The 26401-nt window shown below is 36.6% G+C and overlaps 1 protein-coding gene across 1 annotated transcript in view; it reads left to right on the forward strand.

The window, feature by feature from the left end:
* The window catches only part of DHX36 (DEAH-box helicase 36), a 44846-nt gene that overhangs the window by 8227 nt on the left and 10218 nt on the right, over positions 1 to 26401 (forward strand). The window contains exons 5-19 of the mRNA XM_005907792.3: positions 876 to 1046; positions 2781 to 2860; positions 3890 to 3964; positions 4107 to 4273; positions 7002 to 7083; positions 11011 to 11151; positions 11600 to 11702; positions 12063 to 12150; positions 14890 to 14945; positions 16637 to 16701; positions 17369 to 17512; positions 19712 to 19829; positions 20771 to 20869; positions 25983 to 26156; positions 26302 to 26388. Coding sequence (XP_005907854.2) covers positions 876 to 1046; positions 2781 to 2860; positions 3890 to 3964; positions 4107 to 4273; positions 7002 to 7083; positions 11011 to 11151; positions 11600 to 11702; positions 12063 to 12150; positions 14890 to 14945; positions 16637 to 16701; positions 17369 to 17512; positions 19712 to 19829; positions 20771 to 20869; positions 25983 to 26156; positions 26302 to 26388 — 1650 coding nt within the window. The remainder of the gene's footprint in view (positions 1 to 875; positions 1047 to 2780; positions 2861 to 3889; positions 3965 to 4106; positions 4274 to 7001; positions 7084 to 11010; positions 11152 to 11599; positions 11703 to 12062; positions 12151 to 14889; positions 14946 to 16636; positions 16702 to 17368; positions 17513 to 19711; positions 19830 to 20770; positions 20870 to 25982; positions 26157 to 26301; positions 26389 to 26401) is intronic.

The following is a 26401-nucleotide window of genomic DNA, read 5'->3' on the forward strand; positions in this document are numbered from 1 at the left end:
GTCTTCCTTTGTTCTGACTTTACTTTTCTTAAGGACGGTCTGTTTTGGTCACTCTGTACCTCTTTACTCAGAACAGTGCTTTACATTCTGTAGACCCCTAGTAAATACCTTTTGAATGAATGAATCATGGTCTGCTTCTAAATACTTCTGGCTGTTACTTTGTTGGAATTTGTTCTGATATATATGAGGTATCAGATACATTTTTAAATGGTGAGTTTTCAAGTTAGACTGTTTCATAGATTAAAAATAACTCCTAACACCCTTTTGAAGTAGTGGTGGGATGGTTTTATTAGTACTACTAATTTGAAAATATTCATGTTTATCTATAAGAAGGTCTTTCCTGAGTAGGCAGTTTTCCAGATAGTACCTGAATTTTAGTCATTTGATGTAGTTATTTAAAACTTCGCTCTGTTTTAATTATTTAAAAGGGAGTAGTCTTAAATTATATTCTTCCTTGTTCTCAAACAGTATACAAAACTTATCCTGTAGACAAAGCCGTATTTATGATTTATAACATAAATCCTTGATGTTCTGAGTAGTTTTTTTCAGGGGATTTGCCTTATATTCAGTAGACCCACATGTCAACATTCTTTTTAATTAATGTTAATTCTTACATGAATTTATAAGCTGTCTCCTTTTCCTTGTGTGCTTTTCTTTAACAGAGCCATGGCTCTGTTCTTAAAATTTGGTGCCTCATCTCTTGAAAACTGGTAGATCCAGATACCTAAACTGTCAGTATTGCATATAACAGAATTTTCAAGTATTAATATGCTTATTAAAAACAATTAACCTTCAGTTCGGTAAGATTCAGGTAACTTTTCAGACTTAGTCATCATGTGATGGATGTTCTTCACTTTTTTCTCATTTTGAAATAGGAATTGGTAAATATGATTGATAACCATCAGGTAACAGTGATAAGTGGTGAAACCGGTTGTGGAAAAACCACTCAAGTTACTCAGTTCATTTTGGATAACTACATTGAAAGAGGAAAAGGATCTGCTTGTAGGATAGTTTGTACTCAGCCAAGAAGAATTAGTGCCATTTCAGTAAGTAAGCTCTCACTTGTTAAAATTCCCAACTTTTTTTTTCCCATTCTTCTATGTAGTCTTGCTAGAAATTACTGATTTTGAGTGTTGGGGTGATTCTTAATTGGGTTTAAGATATGTTGCTATGAAAGCAAAATTTGGTTAGCAAGTATTTTGTAGTAAAGACCAAGAAATTGAATGATCTCTCTCTCATTGATAACAGATGTTTAGGAGTTCAAGATAAATTGCAAATCCAGGCAATTTTCTATAAAACTAAATGAAAAGCTGATAATGTTTATAGAATTGAGTATGAGCTTCAAATAATCTCCATCATTAGATACTTTACCTTTTACTCCTTGATTCATTTAATACTGTTTTCAGCTGTTTTTTTTCAGTGTATAGGTACTGAATGATAGCAGTATTTCTGATTTTTTAGTGCAATTCAGTATTAGGGAATTAGTCATAGAAAAATAAGGTGTTTGGAGTTTATTTTGAAACAGGTATTAACTGCGTGTTTGTTATAGATAACATTGTGTTTAGTTAGATGGCCTAGTTAATATATGAGTTATATGTTCTGTAAAGATGTTTGGGGTTTCTTGCAGCATCAGGTGTACAGTACATTTACTTCAGTGTTATGTAATTCTTTGTGTAAATTTAAATTATGAAGCTTTCCAGTTGTATTTGATTTTATGATAGTGTTATTTATTACATCTCTAAGTCATTTTATACAGAATCTATGGTCAGGAACTGCATTACCAATTACAGCAATATTTTGTAGCAACTACAGTATATATTTAAGTTATAGTTTCTAAGAAATAACTGTTTTTAAAAAGTAAAGCTGCCATGTTTGTGGGAGGATAATCTTCCTAGAAATGGCATAAGTTCATAGAATGGTGAAAAATAAACCACTTTCATTGTAACACTATTATATAGCTAGACTTTGGTTAAAAATCTAATTTTACCGTTTTCACTAAAATATGACTATCAGTTCAGTTCATTTGCTCAGTCGTGTCCGACTCTGCGACCCCATGGACTGCAGCATGCTACTGTAAATTGACAGTAAGGAGAAATGTTAATTAGGTTATTTCGTTGCTTTTTTCCCCCCCAAGATCTGTTGATATTTAAATAGGCAGTTTAATTAACAGGAAAAAGTGAAGTAATGGTCTTAATGTATTCAGGATATGATGATTGGGAAATTTTACATCTGAAGTATTTCTTAAAAGCTAATTGTCATTTTCTATTTCTAACCTCGTAAATCACTGATCTGTCACTAAATGACTGTTGGTTACTTTCAGTTGCACAAATCAGTATTAGTTTATAGGATTTCATCTGTCTAGAGCTTATCTTTAGCAGCCATAATTCTAAGAACTTAACCAAGAGTTAAGAATTAAGCCTGCTAATCTACAAAAAAGAATCAGATAAGAAAATGTATCAAGTATATAGTTACTCTGAAATTATATTCAACCTTTATGAGTTTAGATTAGAATTTCCAACTGTTTTTAAGACAAAGATAGAGAGGACTTATAGAAAGTTGCTTTGGAAATAGGAGGCAGAATTTGAGAGGAAATGAAAAGTAAGCATAAGCAGGTAGACTTCAGCTCTTAAAGGGAACAGTTTTAGATACCTCAGACTTTAATATGTTTCTCTTGTTATCTAATGAGTAGTGTTTCAACAACTCCAGATTTTCACAGACATTTAGGATATTTACTCTAAAGGAAATGTTTTGTTTGTAACTGTATTTTATTTTAATTAAAGGTTGCAGAGAGAGTGGCTGCAGAAAGGGCGGAATCTTGTGGCAATGGTAATAGTACTGGATACCAAATTCGGCTCCAGAGGTAAAGAGTGTTCACTTGTTTTGTTTTTGGCCATACCAGGCAGCTTGGGAGATCTTAGTTCACTGACCAGGGATTGAACCTAGGCCCTCAGCAATGAAAGGGCTGAGTCCTAATCAGTGGACCACCAGAGAACTTCCAAGAATGTTCACTTCTTATTTACAGGTAGATTTTTGTGAAACTTTGAAGTTATCAGAGATTTAAAAAAAAAAAAGATTTTCCCCCAAATGTTTATGCTCATTATTGTTTTTAGAATTAACATTTGTAGTAACTGCAACATAGGCTTGCAACCCACAAGATCATTTTTTTTTTGATCCAAATTCAGATTTGAATTGCCATTTTAAGATGTCTTTCGATTCCTGGGTTGGGAAGATCTCCTGGAAAAGGGAATGGTTACCCACTCCAGTGTTCTTGCCTGGAAAATTCCATGGACAGAGGTGCCTGGCATGCTACAGTCCATGGGGATCTCAAAGAGTCAGACATGACTGAGGAACTAACACTTTCACTTCACTTTTTTTTTCACTTTAAGATGTCTTTTACACTAGGAAATGTTCAGAAGGATAACATTTTTCCTGGATATGTTAGTAGACCGTTGCTCGCCTAAAGGAGTGGTACCACCACACAGCCTCTGACTACCTTAAGCTAGTTTGTATTCACAACCCCCATCCCCCTCCACTGTATTTTTGTAGTTCTCTGAAGCTCAAGATTCTGTTTGTCTTTTTAAATGAACTGATTTTCCAGTCACTAAACTGAAGTTGAGTTTCCTAAATATTTGGTCTTTTTCTGAATGGTAGGTTTTGTAAAGAAATCATGAATGTTGTATTTATAGCAAAAATAATGTATAATGAACTTGAAGCTAGTATTTCTCATTACTGTGCTGTAGTAGTTTTGGTAACTGAAAAATTAAGGATGAAGTTTTTCATTAAAACCGAAAGCATTTTTTAAATTGAAGATTTTCTCTTAAACGTTTGTGGTATTTAATAGTTCATCAGTAAAGAAAACCAAGAATTAATTCATGTCTTTTATTCACAGTCGGTTGCCAAGGAAACAAGGTTCTATCTTATATTGTACAACAGGAATCATCCTTCAGTGGCTTCAGTCAGACCCGTGAGTATGTTTCAACGCAGGACATCTAGTTAAACATCATCAAAAGATGTCATTATTACATTGGATTTTATTATTATGTAAAATTAAGATGGTTCTGTTTTTGATTTTGTGCTGAGTAGCAAACTTTATGCTTCTGTTGTAGCCATCTGTCCAGTGTTAGTCACATCGTGCTTGATGAAATCCATGAGAGAAATCTACAGTCAGATGTTTTAATGACTGTTGTTAAAGATCTTCTCAGTTATCGACCTGACCTGAAAGTAGTATTGATGAGTGCAACATTGAATGCTGAGAAGTTTTCCGAATATTTTGGTGAGTAGAATTTATGATTGTTACTTTACAGAGTTATCACAAAACCACTGAATTTAGAAGCAGTTTTTTAAAAAATGTTTTCAGATGTTTAGTGATGCAAGTAGTCAATGTTTAGCAATGCATTATATTTGAATATTTATCTACCCTCTGCCGCTGCTACTAAGTCATTCCAGTCGTGTCCGACTCTGTGCGACTCCATAGATGGCAGCCCACCAGGCTCCTCTGTCCCTGGGATTCTCCAGGCAAGAGTACTGGAGTGGGTTGCCAGTCTCCAATCTACCCTCTTGTAGTTTTTAAAATACTTATTTATTTTTGACTGTGTTGTGTCTGTCGCTGCACGGGCTTTTCTCTAGTTGCAGGGAGTAGGGGCTACTCTCTAGTTGTGGTATACAGGCTTCTCATTGCACTGGCTTCACGTCGCAGAGCACAGGCTCTAGGTCCTCAGGCTTAAATAGTTACAGTATATGAGCTCAGTAGTTGGTGGCACATGAACTGCTCCAGAAGCATGTGCTGCTGCTGCTAAGTCACTTCAGTTGTGTCCAGCTCTGTGCGACCCCATCGACAGCAGCCCACCAGGCTCCTCCGTCTATGGGATTTTCCAGGCAAGAGTACTGGAGTGGGTTGCCGTTGCCTTCTCTGCCAGAAGCATGTGGGGTCCTCCCATACCAGCGTTGAACCCATGTCTTCTGCATTGGCAGGCAGATTCTGTACCACCGAGTTACCAGGGAAGCCCTCTCTAGTAGTTTTTTAAATGGTGGCATCATCTCTCGTCTTGTAGTAAAGAGATGTAGCCTTTTGGTGCTACCACCAGATAATTAAGGTGACATTAATAAAGTCAAACCACAGATTTGAAAAATTTATAAACTTTTTTTGATAGTCTTCTGTAGCTTTTATGTAGTTCAGTTCAGTCGCTCAGTTGTGTCTGACTCTCTGCGACTCCATGAATCGCAGCACGCCAGGCCTCCCTGTCCATCACCAACTCCCGGAGTTCACTCAAATTCACGTCCATCAAGTCAGTGATGCCATCCAGCCATCTCATCCTCTGTCGTCCTCTTTTCCTCCTTCCCCCAATCCCTCCCAGCATCAGAGTCTTTTCCAGTGAGTCAACTCTTCGCATGAGGTGGCCAAAGTACTGGAGTTTCAGCTTTAGCATCATTCCTTCCAAAGAACACCCAGGACTGATCTCCTTTAGGATGGACTGGTTGGACCTCCTTGCAGTCCAAGGGACTGTCAAGAGTCTCCTCCCAACACCACAGTTCAAATGCATCAATTCTTCGGCGCTCAGCTTTCTTCACAGTCCAACTCTCACATTCATACATGACCACTGGAAAAACCATAGCCTTGACTAGATGGACCTTTGTTGGCAAAGTAATATCTCTGCTTTTCAATACACTATCTAGGTTGGTCATAACTTTCCTTCCAAGGAGTAAGCGTCTTTTAATTTCATGGCTGCAGTCACCATCTGCAGTGATTTTGGAGCCCAAAAAAATAAAGTCTGACACTGTTTCCACTGTTTCCCCATCTATTTCCCATGAAGTGATGTATCTCAGGCTGAAGTGGCAATTTGCTAATAGCAGTGATAACTGTGATATCAGTGATAACTGTGGAATACCCTCAGCTTGGCTGGGTAGAGTATTTGGCCTATCTTCATCAATGCTCATTGATACCTTGTGAAGTAGGTGCTATTCTCATTGTTACAGATGGAAAACAACCTCAGAATAGTTAAGTAGCTTACCCAAGATTGCATAATTAACAGAGGGTCAGGATGATTTGAAACTAAATTTGAGGGAATTCCCTGGGAGTCTTAGTGCTTTCACTGCTGGGGTCTGGGTTCGATCCCTGGTCAGGGAACTAAGATCCCACAAGTTGCATGGAGTAGCCAAGAAATAACAGAGAACCTAAATTTGAGTAGCTGCAGAGTACATTCTTTTAAAATATGCCTCACTGTCTCTACTGCTCAAATTGGGGAAGGAGGAGAAATGGGAGAACATTAAAATGGAATAGCACTATATTTAATGTGTTTGTAATCAGCCCAGTTGACCCTCAGAGCCTTACTTTGTTTTTGTCTGTCTCAGTCCTTTTGATGAGAAATCCAGAACTAACATTAAGTAAACTTACACAGGTCAGATACATAAGTGTACTCAAAGTTGTGGTGCCACTTCAGTTACTTCCATCTGTGCTGTAACTTTGGCCTTTGTTTACAGAGAATATGGTTTATTTTGTTTGGTACAGAACCTAAATAACATTTAAGTAACAGTACTGAGAGACTTCTTTTTTAACTAGTGATTCTAAAATAGTAAGCAGTAGTTTAATACTTGGTTAGTTCTTGCTGTAACTACTCCTTTCCCTAATTCTGGATGCTACAGAGGTCATTTCACTAAAGGTAGGTTTCACTAAAACTTAGGTTCTCATGGCACCATCTTGGCTAATGATGAAGAGAAATAGACTTAATAGGTCTTGAATCCAACTTAAAATACGCTGTTTTTTTTGTATTCTGGGTTACTTTGTAGAACTGTGAGGTTTGTATACAGTTTGATAACAGTAAATTGCTACTGAATGAAGACTAAATGCTGTTTTTATTAAATGAGATATGGAAAAATAAGGTATAGCTGTAAAAGTTTCAGGACCCTTTTCTGAAGTTAAAACTAATGTAGTCATTGTCCTATTCACAGTTAATTTTTTTTTTTTTACATTTGAATACAGATTTATGTTTTATCTACCATAATAGGTAACTGTCCAATGATACATATACCTGGCTTTACTTTTCCGGTTGTGGAGTATCTTTTGGAAGATATAATTGAAAAAATAAGGTAAGTAAATATTAGTAAGTAAAAGATTAAAAGTACTAATATACTTTAGTATATTAGTATCACTGTTTTGTCAAACTTTAGTCTAAGAAACTCACCCTTAACTATTTCTTTCTAAAACATTGTTTTTCCTTAAATCAGGGATTCCCAAACTTAGTTGCACATTGAAATCACTTGGAGTCTTTGAAAATCCACATTGACGCTCATACCATATTATATTACAGAGCCTGGGCTTTAGCCACATATCAGTATTGTCTAAAGACTCCTGGGCAGAAAAGTTTGTGAATCTCTGTCTTTAGTGTTGAACTTCTGTTCTGATTCTCCTCCCTGGTATTCCTTTGCTGGCCTCCATTTCCCACCCTTTAAATATGATATTCCCCTAGAGTTCTCACCTTAGATGTTTCTCACCGTTTTATGATTTCACTGTGCAATCCTATTTCCATGACCATAGTTCCAGGTTTTCAGAACTATTTTCCTACAGCTTTCAGAACTATGGTTTCAAAACTGGATTCTTCCTGAATTCTAAACTTAACTAAATCTATACTCAGCAGCATTCCAGTATCACAGATTTCTTGAACCTCACATTTTTCAAACAAAAACTGTCATCTTATATTTGATTCCCACTGTGCTTCCACCAAAAAAAAAATCTATGTTGCTTAGTATGCTTTATAATGGTTGCTCCCGTTGGCTTCCACCCGGTTGTTTAAACTCTAAATCAAAGTAGCTGGGTGTTTCAAGCAGTTATGTTCCAGGATACGTTAACTGCTTTACACGCTTAGTAACCAAAGTACTGTAAGTCTTTCTGTATCCCGTCCCACTTTCCCCCATGAAACCCTGAGAGCTTTCTCCTTGAACATACCTTCTCGTTTTTATTTTTTCTACTTAAGGTCCTTATTGTCTCTCCTATGTTAGTATAAGAGTTTCTCCTGGGCACTGTGGTTTTCACTGTCACAGATGCTGCCATCTGTTTTCCCCAAAACTCTGGTCATGTAAGCTTTCTTCCCTAGGGTATTCCCCTTGAGATTTCTCTTTGAAAACTAGTTGAAGAACCTTTGTTGCTTTGTCATGGCCTAGAGCAGAGCAGCTCAGCTGGTATGCCCAAGTTATGATCCCATTCACGCTGGCCTTTAGCTGCTAGCAGGCTTCTCGAGGAGCCATCAAAATTACCTTAGTATCACTTGATGAGAGAGGGCTGAAGGCACAGACCCACAGGATCAGGTTCCAGCTTCTTAGCCTGTCACCCCAAGGCTCTTTACAGTCTGGCCCTGTCTGTCTAGTGGCATGCATTATGCCACTTCTCTTATGCACTGTCTCTTCTATGCCAGCTTGTGCCCTTTCTTTCATAGTTTTATGCTTTGTTACATGCTGTTTCCTCCTTTATTTGCCACCTTCTCCACTTTTCATATGTAAACTATTATGTAAGAACAAATCCCTGCCCATTCAGCCTTCTCTGATAACCTCTCACAGTGAGTTACCTTCTCAGCAAGACTGCCAGAGCACTTTTATCATATCTCTTGTACCGCTTACCTTATTGCCATGTGATATGTCTTGTTATATATGTCTCTTGCACTAGATTTCAAATTTTCAAAGTGGAAGATTTTGTCCTATGCATCTTTGTAACTAGTACATAGCACAGTGCCTGGCCTATAGTAAACATCTAAAAACTAAATGGACAGATGTAGAAACATTTGTGCTGAGATTTTTCAAGATTCCACAGCTTACTTGTTAAAGGAGAAAACCAGAAAGTGATAGTGGGAAGGTGAGAACAAAGATCCTACTGCATATTTTACATGGGGAAAAGTCAGCTGAATTTTGAATGGACATCTATATAACATATTTTTGAAACTATATGGCTTGCACTGTGCACTAAGATCTGAGAAAAAACAAGGGAACAACTCATTACACAACTTTGGAGCTTGTATCTAGATAGGGATACATACAGGCTATTATTCTTAAGGAGTACACTCTGGTCATACTCTCATGACCAGAGTTTTGGGGAAAACAGATGGCAGCATCTGTGAGAGTGAAGACCACAGTGCCCTCAGAGAAACTCTTATACTAACATAGGAGAGAGAATAAGGACCTTAAGTAGAAGAAGTAAAAACGAGAAGGTATGTTCAATGAGAAAGCTCTCAGGGTTTTCATGGAGGAAGGTGGGACGGGATACAGAATGACTTAACAGTTCTTTGGTTACTGTTCTGGGTAAGTGAAGAGTGTGTAAGGCAGGGATAGCGTGGACAAGTCAGGAAAGCAGTGAGGTCGGCAGGCCAAGGAGGGAAATGTGTGTCAGGGAGGAACATGTTAAAGTGAAAGAGTGTATGTTGGTCTTCCATGCTCTGGTTAGATCATCAATGCTCATATATTTTTATGCTCTCCCTCCTCAGTTCCACTTTCAACCACGTGGCACCGTTTCTTACCATAGCACATTAACCAGTTGTTTTCTAAGGTAATAACAGGCAACAACCTGATAGTAGAACAAGATTCAGGGACCAGTAATCTAACATAACATAAAGATGAATTGCATCTTAAGGTCTCCAGAAGGCAGTGCATGTACACGGAATTGTAGTTAAGGGGAGTCTCTTGAAGCAACAGATAGTATCTGTGCACTTGTTCTGTAGCCAGCGCAAGAGGGGACGTGAAGTAGGGTAGTCATTGGATAGAAGTTTTCAGCAGAGGCCCCACCTATTCCTTTTCCAGAGGAAGAGCTGCTCTGCAGGGAAGTAGGAAAGAAAATAGGTGAGATACTATGGAGGGTTGTGATTGGGTACTTGGGGATGGGGGGCTAAAGGTTACCTCTGATCCTATAATTGCTGGGAAGGGAGCCAGCTGTGGGTCCATCCTGCTGACTAGATTAATTTCTGTCTCAGGTTGCCCTACCTCACAGTGGTGCCTCTATATGTATCGAAGACTTAGGGGAGTCCTGGGTCACAGGTACTGAATAGGGAAGGGGATTGATGAATTCTTTGGGGTGTCCGCTATATGTCAGGCACCATGCTTTATCCCTTCTTTTTCATTCTCATGTCAGTACTGTTAAAAGAGTATTAATCTCTCAAATAAGAAAACTAAAAGCCAGAGCCTTATACCTTTTCCAAGGTCACATAGCTAGTCAGTGGCAGAGCACGGACATCAGTCCCATTCTGTCTGACTCACAAAGCCCATGCTTCACACCCCCCAATCTTTCTAGATGCTCTCATCTAGGTTAACTCCGAGAGGCTTTGGGGTTAAAGTATAGGTTTATTTTTCTTTGTCTCTCTCCACTCCCATGCCTCTCACAACTCACTTATGGTAGGTGACGTGCACTGCAGCATAGTGAAGTCAAAGCATAGCACTGGACTGACTTGTAAGACATCTGAATGCTGATTCTGGTTCTGCCATTGTCTTTAAGACCTAGCAGAACTAAGTAGTTCTCAAGCATGAGTCTATGGATCTACAGACCTATAAATACACTGAATCTCCTGGGGCACTAAATAAAATTGCTGGATGAGCAGACCCCAGCCAGACCTATTGTATTCAAATCACAAGGTATAGGATTGAGGAATCTCTTTTACAAACTCCACAGGCAATTATTTGTGCTCAGGTTTGGAAACCTCTTATATTCAAAATCTGAGTCTTCTAGGCAATTGTTAACTATTATTTTGAACCTATATTAATGTTAACTTTTGATATAAAAGTAAATTCAAACTTAAAGATGGTAGTTACTCAACCATTTAAATTTTTATTGCTGATAGAGCTTTTACATACTTTCATAAAGAATGATTTTAATCTAAAATGTTACGTGTTCATATTTGTAGATAAAAAATTTAACTAGTATTTACTAGAAAGTATAGTGAAGATGTTCTTTAAAATTTTTTAAAATCCTAAAAAGTCAGAGATGTTAGTGAAAACCAATTTTAAACAAAGTGAAGCTATTTAAGAGTATTTTTATTTTAGATATGTTCCAGAACAAAAAGAACACAGATCCCAGTTTAAGAAAGGTTTCATGCAAGGGCATGTGAATAGACAAGAAAAAGAAGAAAAAGAAGCAATCTATAAAGAACGCTGGCCAGGTTATCTAAGGGAATTGAGACAAAGGTAAGTCTGTTTTTGTTTGAAAGTGAGAACGTAGTGGCTAAACAAGATGCAGGTTTGTCTTGACTTTGTACATATTTAAGGGTAGCATTGTTGTTTAGTCACTCAGTGGTATCCAGCTCTTTTGTTATTTAGTCACTAAATGTAGCCTGCTAGGCCTCTCTGTCCATGGGGTTTCCCAGGCAAGAATACTGAAGTGTCATCTACATTGGCAGGCGGATTCTTTACTGCTGAGCTACCAGAGAAGCCCTGAGGATAACATTTCGAGTCTCATATTCTAGCTGGATACTCTACTGATTTGACTTGTAAACACTATCATAATCGCAGTATTTCTTTTTATTTATTATGTTTTCCCATTTGCAGATTGAGTTAATTTTAAAATTTTATAAGTAAGTTAATTAAATGTCAGGAAACTGTCAAGTATTTCATGACTTTATATTTGACTTGACAGGTATTCTGCAAGCACTGTAGATGTTGTAGAAATGATGGATGATGAAAAAGTTGATCTGAATTTGATTGCTGCCCTTATTCGATACATTGTTTTGGAAGAAGAGGTTAGTTTTGTTTTTTTTTTAATTTTCAAAAGTGAAACATTTCAATTTCATATCAAGGACTTGAAAAAATTTTTTCTTAAATGCTTTTAAAAAAATAATCTTTGGAGGAAACAGCTTTTGATACCAGGAGCAAGAATTTCAAAATACCAAAATGATTTAGCAGTTTGACCTGTTTGAAGAAAAGACTCAACAAACGAAATGTCTGGATTATAAATCCTATTTTTAAAAAGCAAACTCTTTAGTTAGTAACTAAAAGTTATCTTGAGCTAATATAATTTTAACAAAGACTTAATTGTGCACAGAATTATACTCTTATTTTGTTATGTGATCCTTTATGACAGTTATTTCCCTTCTGCATAGGATGGTGCAATATTGGTCTTTCTACCAGGCTGGGACAACATCAGCACTTTACACGATCTCTTGATGTCACAAGTGATGTTTAAATCAGGTATTTTAGAAATGTATTTTTATTGCCGTTCTAAGAATGGTACTTGAGTTATGTGTAGCCTGGTTATTTTCTTTGATTTGAGTCCAAGTTGAGTTTTTTCAAAAGTTGGATTTTTTTTCCCCCCCTAAAGTTCTGGGTCAGAGATGAAGATGGTAGATACATAGTGAAGTTCCTTATTTAGATTTATGGTGAGACTGTTTCCCCTCTCTGCCTAAATTTGCCCAATAAAATTGAGTCTTTGGCATTTGAGGTTTTTGTTTCTTCACTCACTTCTGCAATTAGTTGGGCAGAAAAGAAGTTTGAATTTATCCTCTTAGGCCAATATTTCTCAGCTCTAACTGTACAACAGTCACTCATGGCACTTCTTTAAAAATGCAGACCCAGATCGCACCCTCACGCCAGATATTAGAATGTGACCTGCCAAATGTTAAATGTGACCTGAACATCTGAAGTTTAAAAAAAAAAAATTCTCAGATGATCTGATTGTTTAATAGGATGTTTTGAAAGATACAACCTCTTATGTTTTAGAGAAATGCATTGGAACATTTTTCTCCTGTGAAATTACAGCTTTTTCCGGAGTCACTGTTAACTTTAGTAAAATCAAAGCAAATTCCATTTAGTATTTTAAATAGTTCTGAATATACTTCCTAGCCTTACTCTGTTGAAGTGCTTTGATACATTTTACTTTTTTAAAACACTGAAAAATATTTTGATCTAATTTTATTGGCTAAAATACTTTTAAAATCCCATCATGGCAGTGCCCTCAAATCATTCACTATAATTAATTTTCTATTCTCTCACTGCAAAAATATTTTGTCTGATTACTATGACTTCTCTATAATGAAATTCTACTTTCTGTTTTCCTCATCATTGGTAACTTGTGTATAGAAAAAGTATAGGTCGTGATTCAACTATACAACCATATATATTTTTTAAAACAGAAATACTTCTCTGGCAACTTTGGCCTTTCCTTCCCCCATCATAAACTCTATTATATGATCTACTTTTAGTTTTAAAAATGTGAGTGTGTATGTATTTTCCAAGAAAAATGTGGAGATCATTTTGGAGGAAGTAGGGAAAGGGTATAATTCATTGTCTTTCTGATTTCTGATTTAATTATACTCAGGGATGGAAGTATTAATTTATAGTTCTACCACCAGCTTCAGTTCAGTGGCTGAGTCGTGTCTTACTCTTTGGAACCCCATGGACTGCAGCGTGCCAGGCTTCCCTGTCCAAACACCTGGAGCTTGCTCAAATTCATGTCCATCGAGTTGGTGATGTCATCCAACCATCTCATCCTCTGTCATCCCCTTCTCCTGCCTTCAATCTTTCCCAGCATCAGTGTCTTTTCCAGTGAGTCAGTTCTTCGTATCAGGTGGCCAAAGTATAACCACCAGCTTCCTAATCTTTATCATTGTTTTGACTTCCCTGGTGGCTCAGAGGGTAAAGTGCCTGTCTACAATGCGGGAGACCTGGGTTCGATCCCTGGGTCGGGAAGATCCCCTGGAGAAGGAAATGGCAATCCACTCCAGTACTATTGCCTGGAAAATCCCATGGACAGAGGAGCCTGGTAGGCTACAGTCCATGGGGTTGCAAAGAGTAGGACACCACTGAACTACTTCACTTTCACTTTTCACTTTCAATCTTTATCATCATCTGATAATCCAATCCATAATCAGATTTTCCCATTTTTTCCCCCAAAGTATCTTTCACAACTAGCTTGCTTAGACTGTAGAAAAAGTCAGACTGATAAATCGTTTAGTTTTAGAATGGTACTCCCATCTTCCCTTTTCTTTCCCCATGGTGGAAAAGACTAGGTTCTACTTTCTGAAGATGTCTAAATCTTTATAGTATCATTTCATTTGATCATCTCTTAATCCTGTTTTCCTGCCAGCTGGAAGTTATATCTGAAGGCTTGATTCAATTCAAGTTAAGTTAGAGTGGATGTATTTCATACTGTGTCACAGAGATAAGTAATTGGAGGTATTCTTTGTCAAGCACTATTTGACAGCTTTTTACAGTTTAGAAGGGTCATAAAGGCTGTGGAAAGCACTGTATCTCCTGAGTAACAGCAGTTCTCTTTCTTGGAAAATACAACTACAATACCGGAATGTCTTCTGGACATTCTTGCCATAGATTTAAGTTAGGTTGCACTTTGGTAGCTATATCTGGCTGAAATTTACCCTTGTTTCTGTGACTCTCTCTGTCCTTCCCATTACAGTACTACATCAAACTGTCTGTTGACTGATAATCATGAATGGGCTTGAGCAACTTGATTTTGAAACCTAAAACTTCCTATATTCCTAACAAAATTATTTTTTTTAATGTGGGCGACTTTTGGAATGTATTACATTTTACCAATGCTATTTCTTTATTTTTAAGTGGACATGGAAATTTAATAAGTAATTTGCTTTAAAATTTTCTTTGATTAAAGTAGGATTACCCAAAGTCTACAAACATATTCACCCATATTAAATAAAATCCTTTGATCTTTAGTTAGTGGTGGGAATGGAGTTAATGTTTTGTTTTGTATTTTTTGTAATATAATTTGAAAAGGTTGCTACCAACTTTTCAGCATTGTATAAGAATTGAGAATTTGCAGAAAAAATATTAACAAGTATATAAAATGTATATACTTGGTCTGATTATACATGAGAATATAAATTAAGAATTACCATGTATTTTTTATGGAATTTTCTGCAGCTGTTTATCTTAAAGTTTAATTTTCTTAATTTTCAGACAAGTTTATTATTATACCTTTACATTCTCTGATGCCTACAGTTAACCAGACACAGGTATGTTATTAAATTTATCTTTCAAACTGAGGCAAGCTTTAAGGACTGCTTATTGTATGTCTTGTTTTATTTTTGAAAGCACATTTTAAAATAGTAATCCATACAAAAAATACTTCTTTGAGAACCTTTGCAAATGAGTCTTCAGGGAATGACTGCACAAAAATTTGGATAAGAGAGGGTAATCCATGAATCACATTAGTTTCATCGGCATTAGGGAAACATTTAAAGGTTGCTTTTATCAATAGCTTGTTTGGGTTTCCTGAATAAAATGAAAAGGTATGTGAAAGCCAATAAAAATATTCAACCTAGCAATGAATAATCTATGACATACACAGTTTGATACTGAGATTTTGATTTAACAGAATTAGTACATTTATAGGCATGAGATTTCAGTGATGTATTATTAATTATGGTTTTGGATGTTTTGACTTTGTCAGATTCAGAGATCTCTAGTTAGAATGAACAGTGCATTCCCAAAGGAAAGGTAATTTTCTACTGTGTTTGCAGGCCCTGGTAGAATGAAATGGATCCATTTTTTCCACTCTGTAAGAAATAATATACATATTTTTAATTGAGGGCTTTTTACTATCTCTACTGGTATGATAGTTCTGAGTAAGGCTCAGCTAGCTAGATTAGGTACAGTGTGCATGTCTGAAGGAAGAGAAGAGGAAAGACAGAGCTCTTGATCCCAAAGATTGAATAAAAGAGTATGTGGTGTGGAAGTACTTCCATCGCTCATGCCGTGACCATAAAATATTGATTCCTTTGCTAGAGGATATGTGACTAGACTGGCAAACAACATTTTCTCTTATTACCGTTTTTATAAATGAGACGAGTTTATGATTTTTTTTTTGTTGTTTGCTTTTCAGCCAAGTGGTGTCTACCATCATGACGTAGGATTTATTATGTGAAGGGGATCTTTTTAAGTCCATTTCAGTCTAAGTAGCTGGTATACAGTGGTACAGCTAGCTGGCATGCATTCTGATGATTGGGCATGTGCCTTATTGGTTGGTGTCATCTGTATGTCTGTACATGCTCAGTTAATCAGTTGTGACTGACTCTTTGCAACCCCGTGGACTATAGTCCACCAGGTTCCTCTGTCCATGGAATTTTCCAGACAAGAACACTGGAGTAGGTTGTCATTTTCTACTCCAGGAGAATCTTCCCGATCCAGGGATCAAACCCTGCATCTCTTGTGTATCCCCCATTGGCAGGTAGATTCTTTACCACTGAGCCACCTGGGAAGCCCTGTTTTTATCTGTATAGTTTTTAAGTAATTCATAATTCTTTACACTTCTGTCCCTTTCCCTTAAAAAATTTGACAGCACAATAAACGTTTGCATTCTGCAGCATTTAAAAAAAAATTTTTTTTAATTGCTATATTTAAATATTAATAATTTTGTATACCACTTAAATATAAATTAAAATCTTTAAATTATAACCTTTCATTTGAAATCTTTATTTGTGATAGGGTTTTGATATCTAAGGGAGATTTGGTTTACCATAAGGGAATTTTGTGATATTAAAGATGATGTATAAGATATGACTGTATCTATAAATATTAGATGCATATGTCAGTGAATAAACACAGAATTGCTAAAAGTGAGCAGTACTTGAAGTAATTACTTTAATTGTAAGAATGGATGTATCAGAAATTCACTCTTGGGATTTTGATGTATGTATTCTTGCAGGTGTTTAAAAGAACTCCTCCTGGTGTTCGGAAAATAGTTATTGCTACCAACATTGCAGAGACTAGGTAAAAATTGTTTTTTAATTTCCAACTACTAATGGTTACATTTGTTTTGAGCACTATTAACAGTTAACATACCTTAATCTTTTTTCTACAAAATACTTTGTAATTTCTTTAAACCTATTTTAATTTAGTTGCAGTGAACATGGGTTGTTTTTTGTTTGTTTGTTTTAGCCTCTTCAGAAATAGGCTTTTAAGTGATTGTTTTAAAGCTTCCCTAAAGAAGCATGGGGACTGAGGTCAGTACTTCTGGTTGGGAGTAGAATTGATAGATTGTTTGGTAATCAGTTATATATACTCTTAAAATTATTCCATTGGAGATACTAATATACCAGTACAATCATTGCAACAGATTGTTCTGCAGAAGCTGGTGTTAATTCATGGCACTGGAGGGCTCACAGAGCTAGTTACAAAAGTCCTCAGGCAAGCTGTGAAGTTTGACTCAGGGCAGATAAGAATTGTGCACGTGATCTGTAGAAAGGGCACTGTGCTGCTGCTGCTGCTGCCTGTGATGCGGTGTCTGATCCCCACTTGTAAATGTGGAAGAGTGGTGAAAATCCTAAACTACTGATTCAATAAAAAGTGTTTTAAGATCCCTGTCTGTAGATCTGGTATAGGCTAATATGCTTTAGATGTGTTTTTAACAATTTTTATGTATTTGTTTTCCAAACAGCATTACCATTGATGATGTAGTTTATGTAATAGATGGAGGAAAAATAAAGGAGACGCACTTTGACACACAGAACAACATCAGTACAATGTCTGCTGAGTGGGTCAGTAAAGCCAACGCTAAACAGAGGAAAGGTCGAGCTGGAAGGTAAGATCAGACCTTTGAAGTCCTTACAAAAACACCAAAAATTTTGTGTACCAAATTTACTTAAGGAAGTTCCCTTTCATCTTTTTAAAAACTTAACTGCAGCATGTTTTTACTCCCCAGCAGATGGGGGAGTCGTTTTAATCATAGTTGTTTTGGGAAAAGTATCTGTCAGGTTTTTTATTTTATGGTTTTTCTACCTCTAATTCCTCATTCTGGTTAATTAAAGTTAATATTCTTATTAGCTATATTATCTGTGATTGTGTTTCTTTTTTTAAAAACATATTACTAATAATGATTGCTATTAATAATACTTGAATGTCAGATCATCCTCTAGAGACTTATACACATTAACTTGCTTAATCCTCCCACAGTGCTGTGAAGTAGGTTATTATCTCTCTTTTGAGGGTAAAGAAACTAAGGTATAGAAAAATAAAGTCATCTAAAGTCATCTCTCCAAAGTCACACAGCGTTACAAGTAGCAGAGCCAGGAATTTGAATTTAGGTGGTTTGCTTCCACAGCCTGGGCTCCTAATCACTATACTTCACAGCTGTACTGGTTTTTCACTATGAGTTACCAAGGAAAATCCTTTTTCCCACTTACGTGATAGCATGAGAAATAAAAATACCTTTTTTTTGTTTGTTTGGTTGCCCGTGGTATTTTTTGTGGTGAGCAGGAGCTACTCTTCCCTGAAGTGCATGTGCTTCTCATGGTGATGGTTTCTCTTGTTGGGGCGCACAAGCTCTAGGCGCACGGGATTCAGAAATTGTGGCATGTGGGCTCTAGAGTGCAGTCTCAGTACTTGTGGTGCACGGGCTTAGTTGTTCTGCAGTATGTGGGATCTTCTTCGACCCAGGGATCGAACTTCTGTCCTCTGCATTGGTAGGCAGATTCTTACTCACTGTACCACCAGGGAAGTCCAGTACCTCTGTTTTAATGATCAGAGAAAAGATTTGCCTATAACACAAATAATTGCCCTTATTACTTGTTTTAATGCATACTTCAGAATATTTTACACCCTAACTCATACGAGTGATAGAATCATGTCTGGAGTTTGAAGAGTTTTTATTTTACCTCTTACATGTAGAATAAACAAGATTTCCCTTAATTTTCAAGGAGTTAAAAATCTTTTGACAGACCATTTATCAGCCTTTTAATAAGTTTATACTATATATTTAAAGCTGTCGCTCATTATGTTTGCAGATTATTCGAGTATAACTTGTCTTCAGGTAGTGTATTGGATTATGCAGTTGGTGCTCTTGAGTCATAGTCCTGGCTTAGTCCAAGAAGTGTACCTTCTACTCTATTAAGAGGGGATAATTTGATTGGGAGCCTAGCAAGATTGAGGTTCCCCCATGCAGACCAGTCACTAAATGTAAAGTATTGCATTTTATAGAATTCTTCATCCCCACTAACCTGGTGAAAGTTAATTGTGGAATTGCAGTGTTTTTGTTGATGTTTTTAATTGAAGCATAGTTGGTTTACAGTGTTGCTTTAGTTTCTGCTGTACCACACAGTGATTCAGCTTTTATATATATATATAGTATTTTAATTCAAAGGGAAAATAGTCCCCTGTGGACTCTGTGATACAAATTTCCTTTAGCAAAGCTAATTAAGATTGATAATTATTTTGAAGGCCAGTGCAAACTGTTTATTGTGTGGTCCTTGGTGGAGATCCTATAGATAGGTAATGGGTCCTCTGAGCCACCAGATAAGCCCATCATTCAGATCAGTAGATGCAAATAAGGGAAAAAATTGTTTCCAACATCTCTCTTGAGAGTTCACTAGATAGCACATACCTAAGAGCTTTAAAATAATAATAGGTTAACCTAATAACAGGATTTGTTACATAAAGTGCTCACAAGGCCCAGAGATTAACCTATGTATACTGCTGATTTTGTGTCAACCAGTCTGGAGTCTGTGAGAAACAGGTAACCAAATTTTATTGGTAGGAGGAGGGAACCTTGTCTTTTTTAGCACTAGGACTTAGGATTAGTGGATTTAAGCTTATTCAGAAAAGATGAGGAAAAGGAATATATGAATAACAATGAAGTAACAAGTAAATTAGTTATGATGTGGCTTGTAAGAAATAGATATTGACTGCTTTCCCTGCCTTTTCTTTTCTCTGGAATTCTAAAAGTCACTGATAATACTTACCTGCCCACCCCCCTCCTTGTTGTTGGTTTTTTTTCTTTTTAAAGAGTTCAACCTGGTCATTGCTATCATCTATATAACAGTCTTAGAGCAAGCCTTCTAGATGACTATCAACTGCCAGAAATTTTAAGAACGCCTTTGGAAGAACTTTGTTTACAGATAAAGGTAAATTAAGTGGGAGAATTAAAGTAAATAAGGTTCTAGTTTTCAGCATGTTTTATAGAGGAAAGTAATACGTTAATCTGCCAGAAAGAATTTAGACCACCATTTGTTTTTGTGTTAGTACAGTTTGACCCCTGAGCAGCCTGAGGGTTAGACTTGCAAGGTATCCCTTCTCTGCCTCAGAAAATGACTCACCCAAGGGTGGGTCATTAAAACAGCTTGGTTAGAATCCAGAGTCAGACCCTAGTCCTGTTGATTCTACATGTTGTGTTTGCTGATTGAACACAAACTTTGCCCTGCACTTAGTTAATTTAAAGGTCTGTAAAATGAAAATGCAAGTACTATATTTTTTGGAAAAAAAATCTGCATAGACATGAAGTTATGCAGTTCAAAATCGATAAACTGTAAACTGTTTTTAAGCTTCTGTCACATGTATATTAAACAGCTTTTAATTACATACCGCTCCAGAGCCAGACTATCTGGGATTGAATCCCAAGTCTTGTGGCAAGCTAGTTCTTTTATATTGGGCAAGTTATTTAAATTAACTTCATAAAATTCTTAGAACAGTGCCTGGCACATGGGAAGTGTTCAGTAAATCTTAGCTACGGTCACTACATCTTAAGATTCCCTCATTATAAACTACTTACCGTTTTTTTTTAGCATCATATATTTGATAAAATTAGCCACCTTATTTTGAAGATAATCGGTAATCAACTTGTTGAGATTTTAACCTGCTACTTTTCTCATTAATTGAGTTAGTGGGTGTTGAAAGTAGTATGTTGGCCTTTAAACATTTAGAATCACAAACATAATTTTAACTTATTCTGGTGAAATAACTAACTGGAAAATCGTGTATAGGTTTGCTTTATTTGAGTGAGTGACATGGGGAAGACTAAACTCTATATCCATATATGACATGTTTAATTATATTTGTCTCTCCCCAGATTTTAAGACTAGGTGGAATTGCTCACTTTCTTAGTAGGCTAATGGATCCACCATCGAATGAAGCAGTGTTACTCTCCATAAAACACCTGATGGAACTGGTAAATTTGTTTTTTGTTTTTTAATAAATTCTAACTTAGATTTAGAGTGCTTAAGTAAAGCAAGCTAATTATAAAATTTACTCTTAATTATTGCAAAGTAGGCCAATGAGTGTGTAGGACCAAATTGATTCCCTATTTGGCTGTTCAGCTTTAAGTATGAAATAAGTTATAAAATGATACTGTTGTGATTTACTTGTCATACTGGGCTCTTTCCACACAAGTTTTTTCATTGTAGGCATGACTTAAAATTACATATAATTTTGAAATCTTTCCATTTCAATCTTTTAAAACTTTGGAATCTTTCAGTTTCTTGTTTTGATCCTCTTCACTTGTATTCTTGAAAGGAATTTGGTTGCTGTATTCTTTCTGATTTTCATAGTGTTTTTATAGCTTTGTCAAATCTAAGCAACTTAATGACAGAATGGACATCTTATAAAGGCAGCTTTTCTATTTTTGAAGGAATACTAGCACGTGACTTTTCCCCAGACTATATCCCACTACCTATCATTTTCTTAACAGCTTTTTCCCTTAGTTTATTTTATGAAGTCAGTGTTTTGAGGAACAGGTTTCATTGTCTTGCTGCTGCTAAGTCACTTCAGTTGTGTCCGACTCTGTGTGACCCCATAGACGGCAGCCCACCAGGCTCCCCCATCCCTGGGATTTTCCAGGCAAGAACACTGGAGTGGGTTGCCATTTCCTTCTCCAATGCATGAAAGTGAAAAGTGAAAGTGAAGTCGCTCCGTCGTGTCCGACTCTTCACGACCCCATGGACTGCAGCCTACCAGGCTCCTCCATCCATGGGTTTTTCCAGGCAAGAGTACTGGAATGGGGTACCATTGCCTTCATTGTCTTAGGTGCCCACTTAGTTGGTAGCCATCCCTATACAATACCACTTTGAGAAGCCACACACGACTGGCTGCAAGTTCGTGCCCAAAGTAGAGAGAAAGAACAGAACTGTGCTGTCCAACTCAGTATCTACTAGCCACAGGTGACTATTTAAGTTTTGAATTAAATTACAAATTCAGTATCATGGTCATACTCACACATTTTAGAAATTGAATTAGACACATGCGGCTAGTGGTTACTGCATGAACGGTGCAGAAATGACACTCCATCAGTGCTGCAAGTTCTGTTGATCAGTGATGGGTTAGAGGATGCTGATGGGTGTATTTTACATGTTTAAAAATATTTTTTTTGAGCCATCTATGTAGATAGTTTTGAGAATTTGGTCCATATGAAAACATTGAAATAAGCTTGTAATGTGAGTTGTTTAAATGAAAAGTATTATAACTGATCTGACCATTTTTGTTTGAATTGGGGTTAGATTTAGTGAGGTTGCTGATATTAGGGAACAGTATGGTTTTATTGACTTTAAAATTAAAGTCTTCCCCTCTGGATTTTTCTCTAATAGAACATAGCAATAGAGAGCTAGGTGGTGATCGAGAATCAACTTATTTGTGGTAGAGACAGATGACCAGAGGACAGCTGGAGTCTGAAGCCAGAGTGGGATAACTTCCTTTCTCCTGACTGAATTTAAGAACCAGTCTTGACTGAGCCATTTACAAGCAACAAAATTGTGAAAAGTCCTGGGACATCCTTGCCAACAGTAGGGTCTGAAGCCTGCATTTTGAAAAAACTTTTTTATTATGCAATGCAGAATGTCCATCCAGGATAAAAGAGCAAAACAAAGCATTCAGCTTAATGATTTATTACAAAGTGAGCACTGTTATTTTTAATGATGTCAAGAAGTTAAGAACATCTCTGGGATACTAAAAGGCCACTGCCTACCCTCTCCCATCACTCCCTGAGTCTCAAAAATAACATCTATCATGACTGATGGTAGTCTCTTGCTTTTCTTGATGATTTTACCAACCAGAATACATCTCTATAAAGAGCTCAATTTAATTTGATCCTTTATAAACTTTACAGAAATCCACATGGGATGTTGGGAGTTTTGGAAGAATGGGGTTCTGAATTTTTTCAGTGAACATTGTGAAATTCATGTGCATTACTGCTTTTAGCTGTGTATAGTTCATTCGTTTTCATTTCTTTATATGGCTACTGAAAGGTATTTTTGGTTGTTGTTTAATCAATAAGTTGTGTCCACCAGTTTTGTGACCCCATGAACTGCAGCCCACCGGGCTCCTCTGTCCCTGGCTTTTCCCAGGAGGGAGTACTGGAGTGGCTTGCCATTTCCCTTCTCCAGGGGGCTGAACCTGCATCTCCTGAATAGGCAGGTGGATTCTTCACCACTTAGCCACCTGGGGCTTCTGGTGGCTCAGACGGTAAAGAATCTGCCTTCGATGCAGGAGACCCAGATCTGATCCCTGGGTCGGGAAAATCTTTTGGAGAAGGGAATGGCTACCCACTCCAGTATTCTTTACTGGAGAATTCCGTAGAAGAGCCTGATGGAGCCCATGGGGTTGCAAAAGAGTCCAACACAACTGAGCGACTAACACTCACACTTTCACTTGGGAAGCCCCAAAGGCATTTTACTTATTTCCAATTTGAAGGAATTACATACACTGGTATGAATATTCTTCAGTATTTATTGTTTCTCAGTGTACATGTTTAAGTGTTTCTCATAGGTATACGTGTAGGAGTGAATTCAGTAGGTAATGCCCAACCATTTTCCAAAGTTGTCAGACTACTTACATTCCTACCAGGGCCAGTGGTAGGTTGGTATTCTCATTGCTCTATAGCATCACCAACCTATAGTCTTTTATTGTAAGCATGTTGATAGGTATGTTGTAGTTTAATAGTTTTAATTTGCATTACAGTGAGTGCCATTGAATTTGTATGCAGCTTTTCATGCTTCCAGCCCATTTGGATAGTCTCATTTGTAAATTTCTGGTGCCAGTTTTTGTGTTATGTCATAGGAGGTCATTATATATACTTTTTGTATACTATTGATCTGAGCCTTTTGTCAGTTGTATATTGCATATGTTTGTATTTTTACCTTATCACTTTTTACTTGTTTTTTTGTGAACAAATTCCTAATTTTAAAGTGAAATATATATCAGTTTTTTCTTTATTGTTACTGCTTTTTATCCTTTGATGAGTCTTTATCTACCCTGGAGTCATGGTGATAATACTGTTTTCAGTTTTTCTTCTTCACACTTAGAAATATAATCCACGTGCAATTGATGTGTGCGTGTCTGTGTGTGTAGGCGAGGTAAGAATCAGTTTTTAGATATGTGGAACAGTTGGCTGAAACTGTGAGAAAAAAGTTTATCCTTTTCCTTCTCTTTGTTCTGCAGTGTTGTCATCGATCAAGTGTCTATGGGTTTGTCTATTTGTAGGCTCTGCTTTATTCTATTGATGTATATTTTTCTTGAGCGGGTATCACACTGTCTTAGTTACAATATTGAGTCTTAACCAAGCAAGAACATGCTCTTTCCCATTGATTGAGTTATTTAATCTCTTGGTATTTCAGCATTTTCTGTGTATCTTACAACTCTTTAAGAGATGGATATCTTCTTGATTAATGGTATTTTTGGATTTTATTCAAACTTCAAAATTTTGCATTTTCTTGTGTCTGCTATATAGAAATCAAGTTGGTTTTGAATGTTGACCTTGTTTTTATTAATGCTGTGAAACCCACTTATTCTGATAACTGTATGTAGATTTTTTTTGCATACAATCACATCTATAAATAATTAGAATTTTATTTATTTCCAGCTGTCATCCAGGATCCTTAGTACAATATTGTGCAGAAGTGATATGATAGTATATGTTTTTATCTTCTTATTCTCAAAGGAAAAGCTATCAGTAATTCATTGAGCATGTTCTTTGAAGATTTTTTTGTAGAAACTCAAGGAAGATTCTGTTCTTAGTTTATTAGATTTTTATTATGCATGGATAATTTTATTATGTTCGGTTTTATCAAATACCTTTTCTTCCTCTACTGAGATTATCCAGTTATGCTGCTTTTTATGTTTAATTTGTAATGTATTGAATTACATCAGTTTTTCAAATGTTAAACCAACTCTCATTCCTGAAAGAAACCTAACTTGCTGTGATTCAATTTGCCATTGTTTTAAGTTTCTCATGTATAAGGTTATTTAGCTTCCCTTTCTCCAGATGTCCCTGTGAAGCAGGTACCAAGATTATGCTAAACTCAGAAAACAAGATTGAAAGTTTTTTTTTTCCCCCTAGTCTCTGAAAGAGTTTTTGTAAGATTAAGGTAATTTCTTTCATAAACTTTTAGTAGAGCTCAACGTTGGCTGTGTTCCGTGTTGCACAGTACATCCCTGTGTCTGTCCTACACAGTCCGTTAGTTTGTGCCTCTAATTCCCCTACCCCTGTAACAAACTACCAGTGGGTTGGCGGAGCAGTACGAGTTCTATCGTTTGCTGTTTTTGTTGTTGTTCAGATTTTGTCATTTTGAATGTGTACAGGACATTGTATTTACAGAAATCTTTGTGGATAAAAACTTGGAACTTGGGGTGATAATTTCTTCCAGAGAGGATTTATGTTGCCTTCTCTGGGAAAAGATGCTCCAGTGTTGTTCACCTCTGTAGACTTCTTTCTGTCTCCAATTACTGTACTTGTAATTTTTGTAATTCTTTTGTAAAAGACTTTTGTAATTCTTCTGTCAGTGTCTTCAGGCAACTTTTCTAGCTGTGCTCAGCGTGATGATTGGATCACATTACCTAGGGAATTAGAGCAGAAGTCACCCCCATTTTGGAGGATTCTAGATAAATCTTTTTATCTCTTGCCCTGCTGTTGGTTTCATGTCTCCTAAAGTACTGTAATTGACGGGCTGGGCATTATATACTCCAAGTACATGTTTTGTCTTTTGGTTTCCCCGCCCCCAACAACTCTTGTACTTAGTGATTTTCCTTATCTTATTGAATGCTGGCTAATACATTATTTCTCATTTTTCTTCTGACATTTATAGTAAAGCTGAATTGTGAGTTAATTTTATTTTTGTTTGTTTAAATAAGTTTCTAACCTTTGCTGACCTCAAAACTAATGTTTTGATGACGAGAACTAAAGCTGAACAATATAAGGGCATTTGGACATGAGTGGCCTGTCACTTTTTTTTTTAAGCAAACTAAAATATGATGCTTTACAATGTCTGTTTTAAACATAAACTCTTACTTTACAGAATGCTCTGGATAAACAAGAAGAATTGACACCTCTTGGAGTTCACTTGGCACGATTACCAGTTGAGCCACACATTGGGAAAATGATTCTTTTTGGAGCTCTGTTCTGTTGCTTAGACCCGGTACTCACCATTGCTGCTAGTCTCAGCTTCAAAGATCCCTTTGTGATTCCACTGGTAAGAAGTATACAAATACAAAGCTAGGTTTTTCTTTTTTTTTTTTTTACAGGGTAGTTATTTGCTTAGATACACTTTTTATTAGAATGCCATTCTCCTTTATATACCATCAGAGCAATTTAAGCTGCCTTCATCTGTTTTTAAGGGAAAAGAAAAGGTCGCAGATGCAAGAAGAAAGGAATTGGCAAAGGATACTAAAAGTGACCACCTGACTGTCGTGAATGCATTTAAGGTAAAATGGACAT

The sequence above is a fragment of the Bos mutus genome, chromosome 1, assembly GCF_027580195.1.
Source record: "Bos mutus isolate GX-2022 chromosome 1, NWIPB_WYAK_1.1, whole genome shotgun sequence".
NCBI lineage: Eukaryota > Metazoa > Chordata > Mammalia > Artiodactyla > Bovidae > Bos > Bos mutus.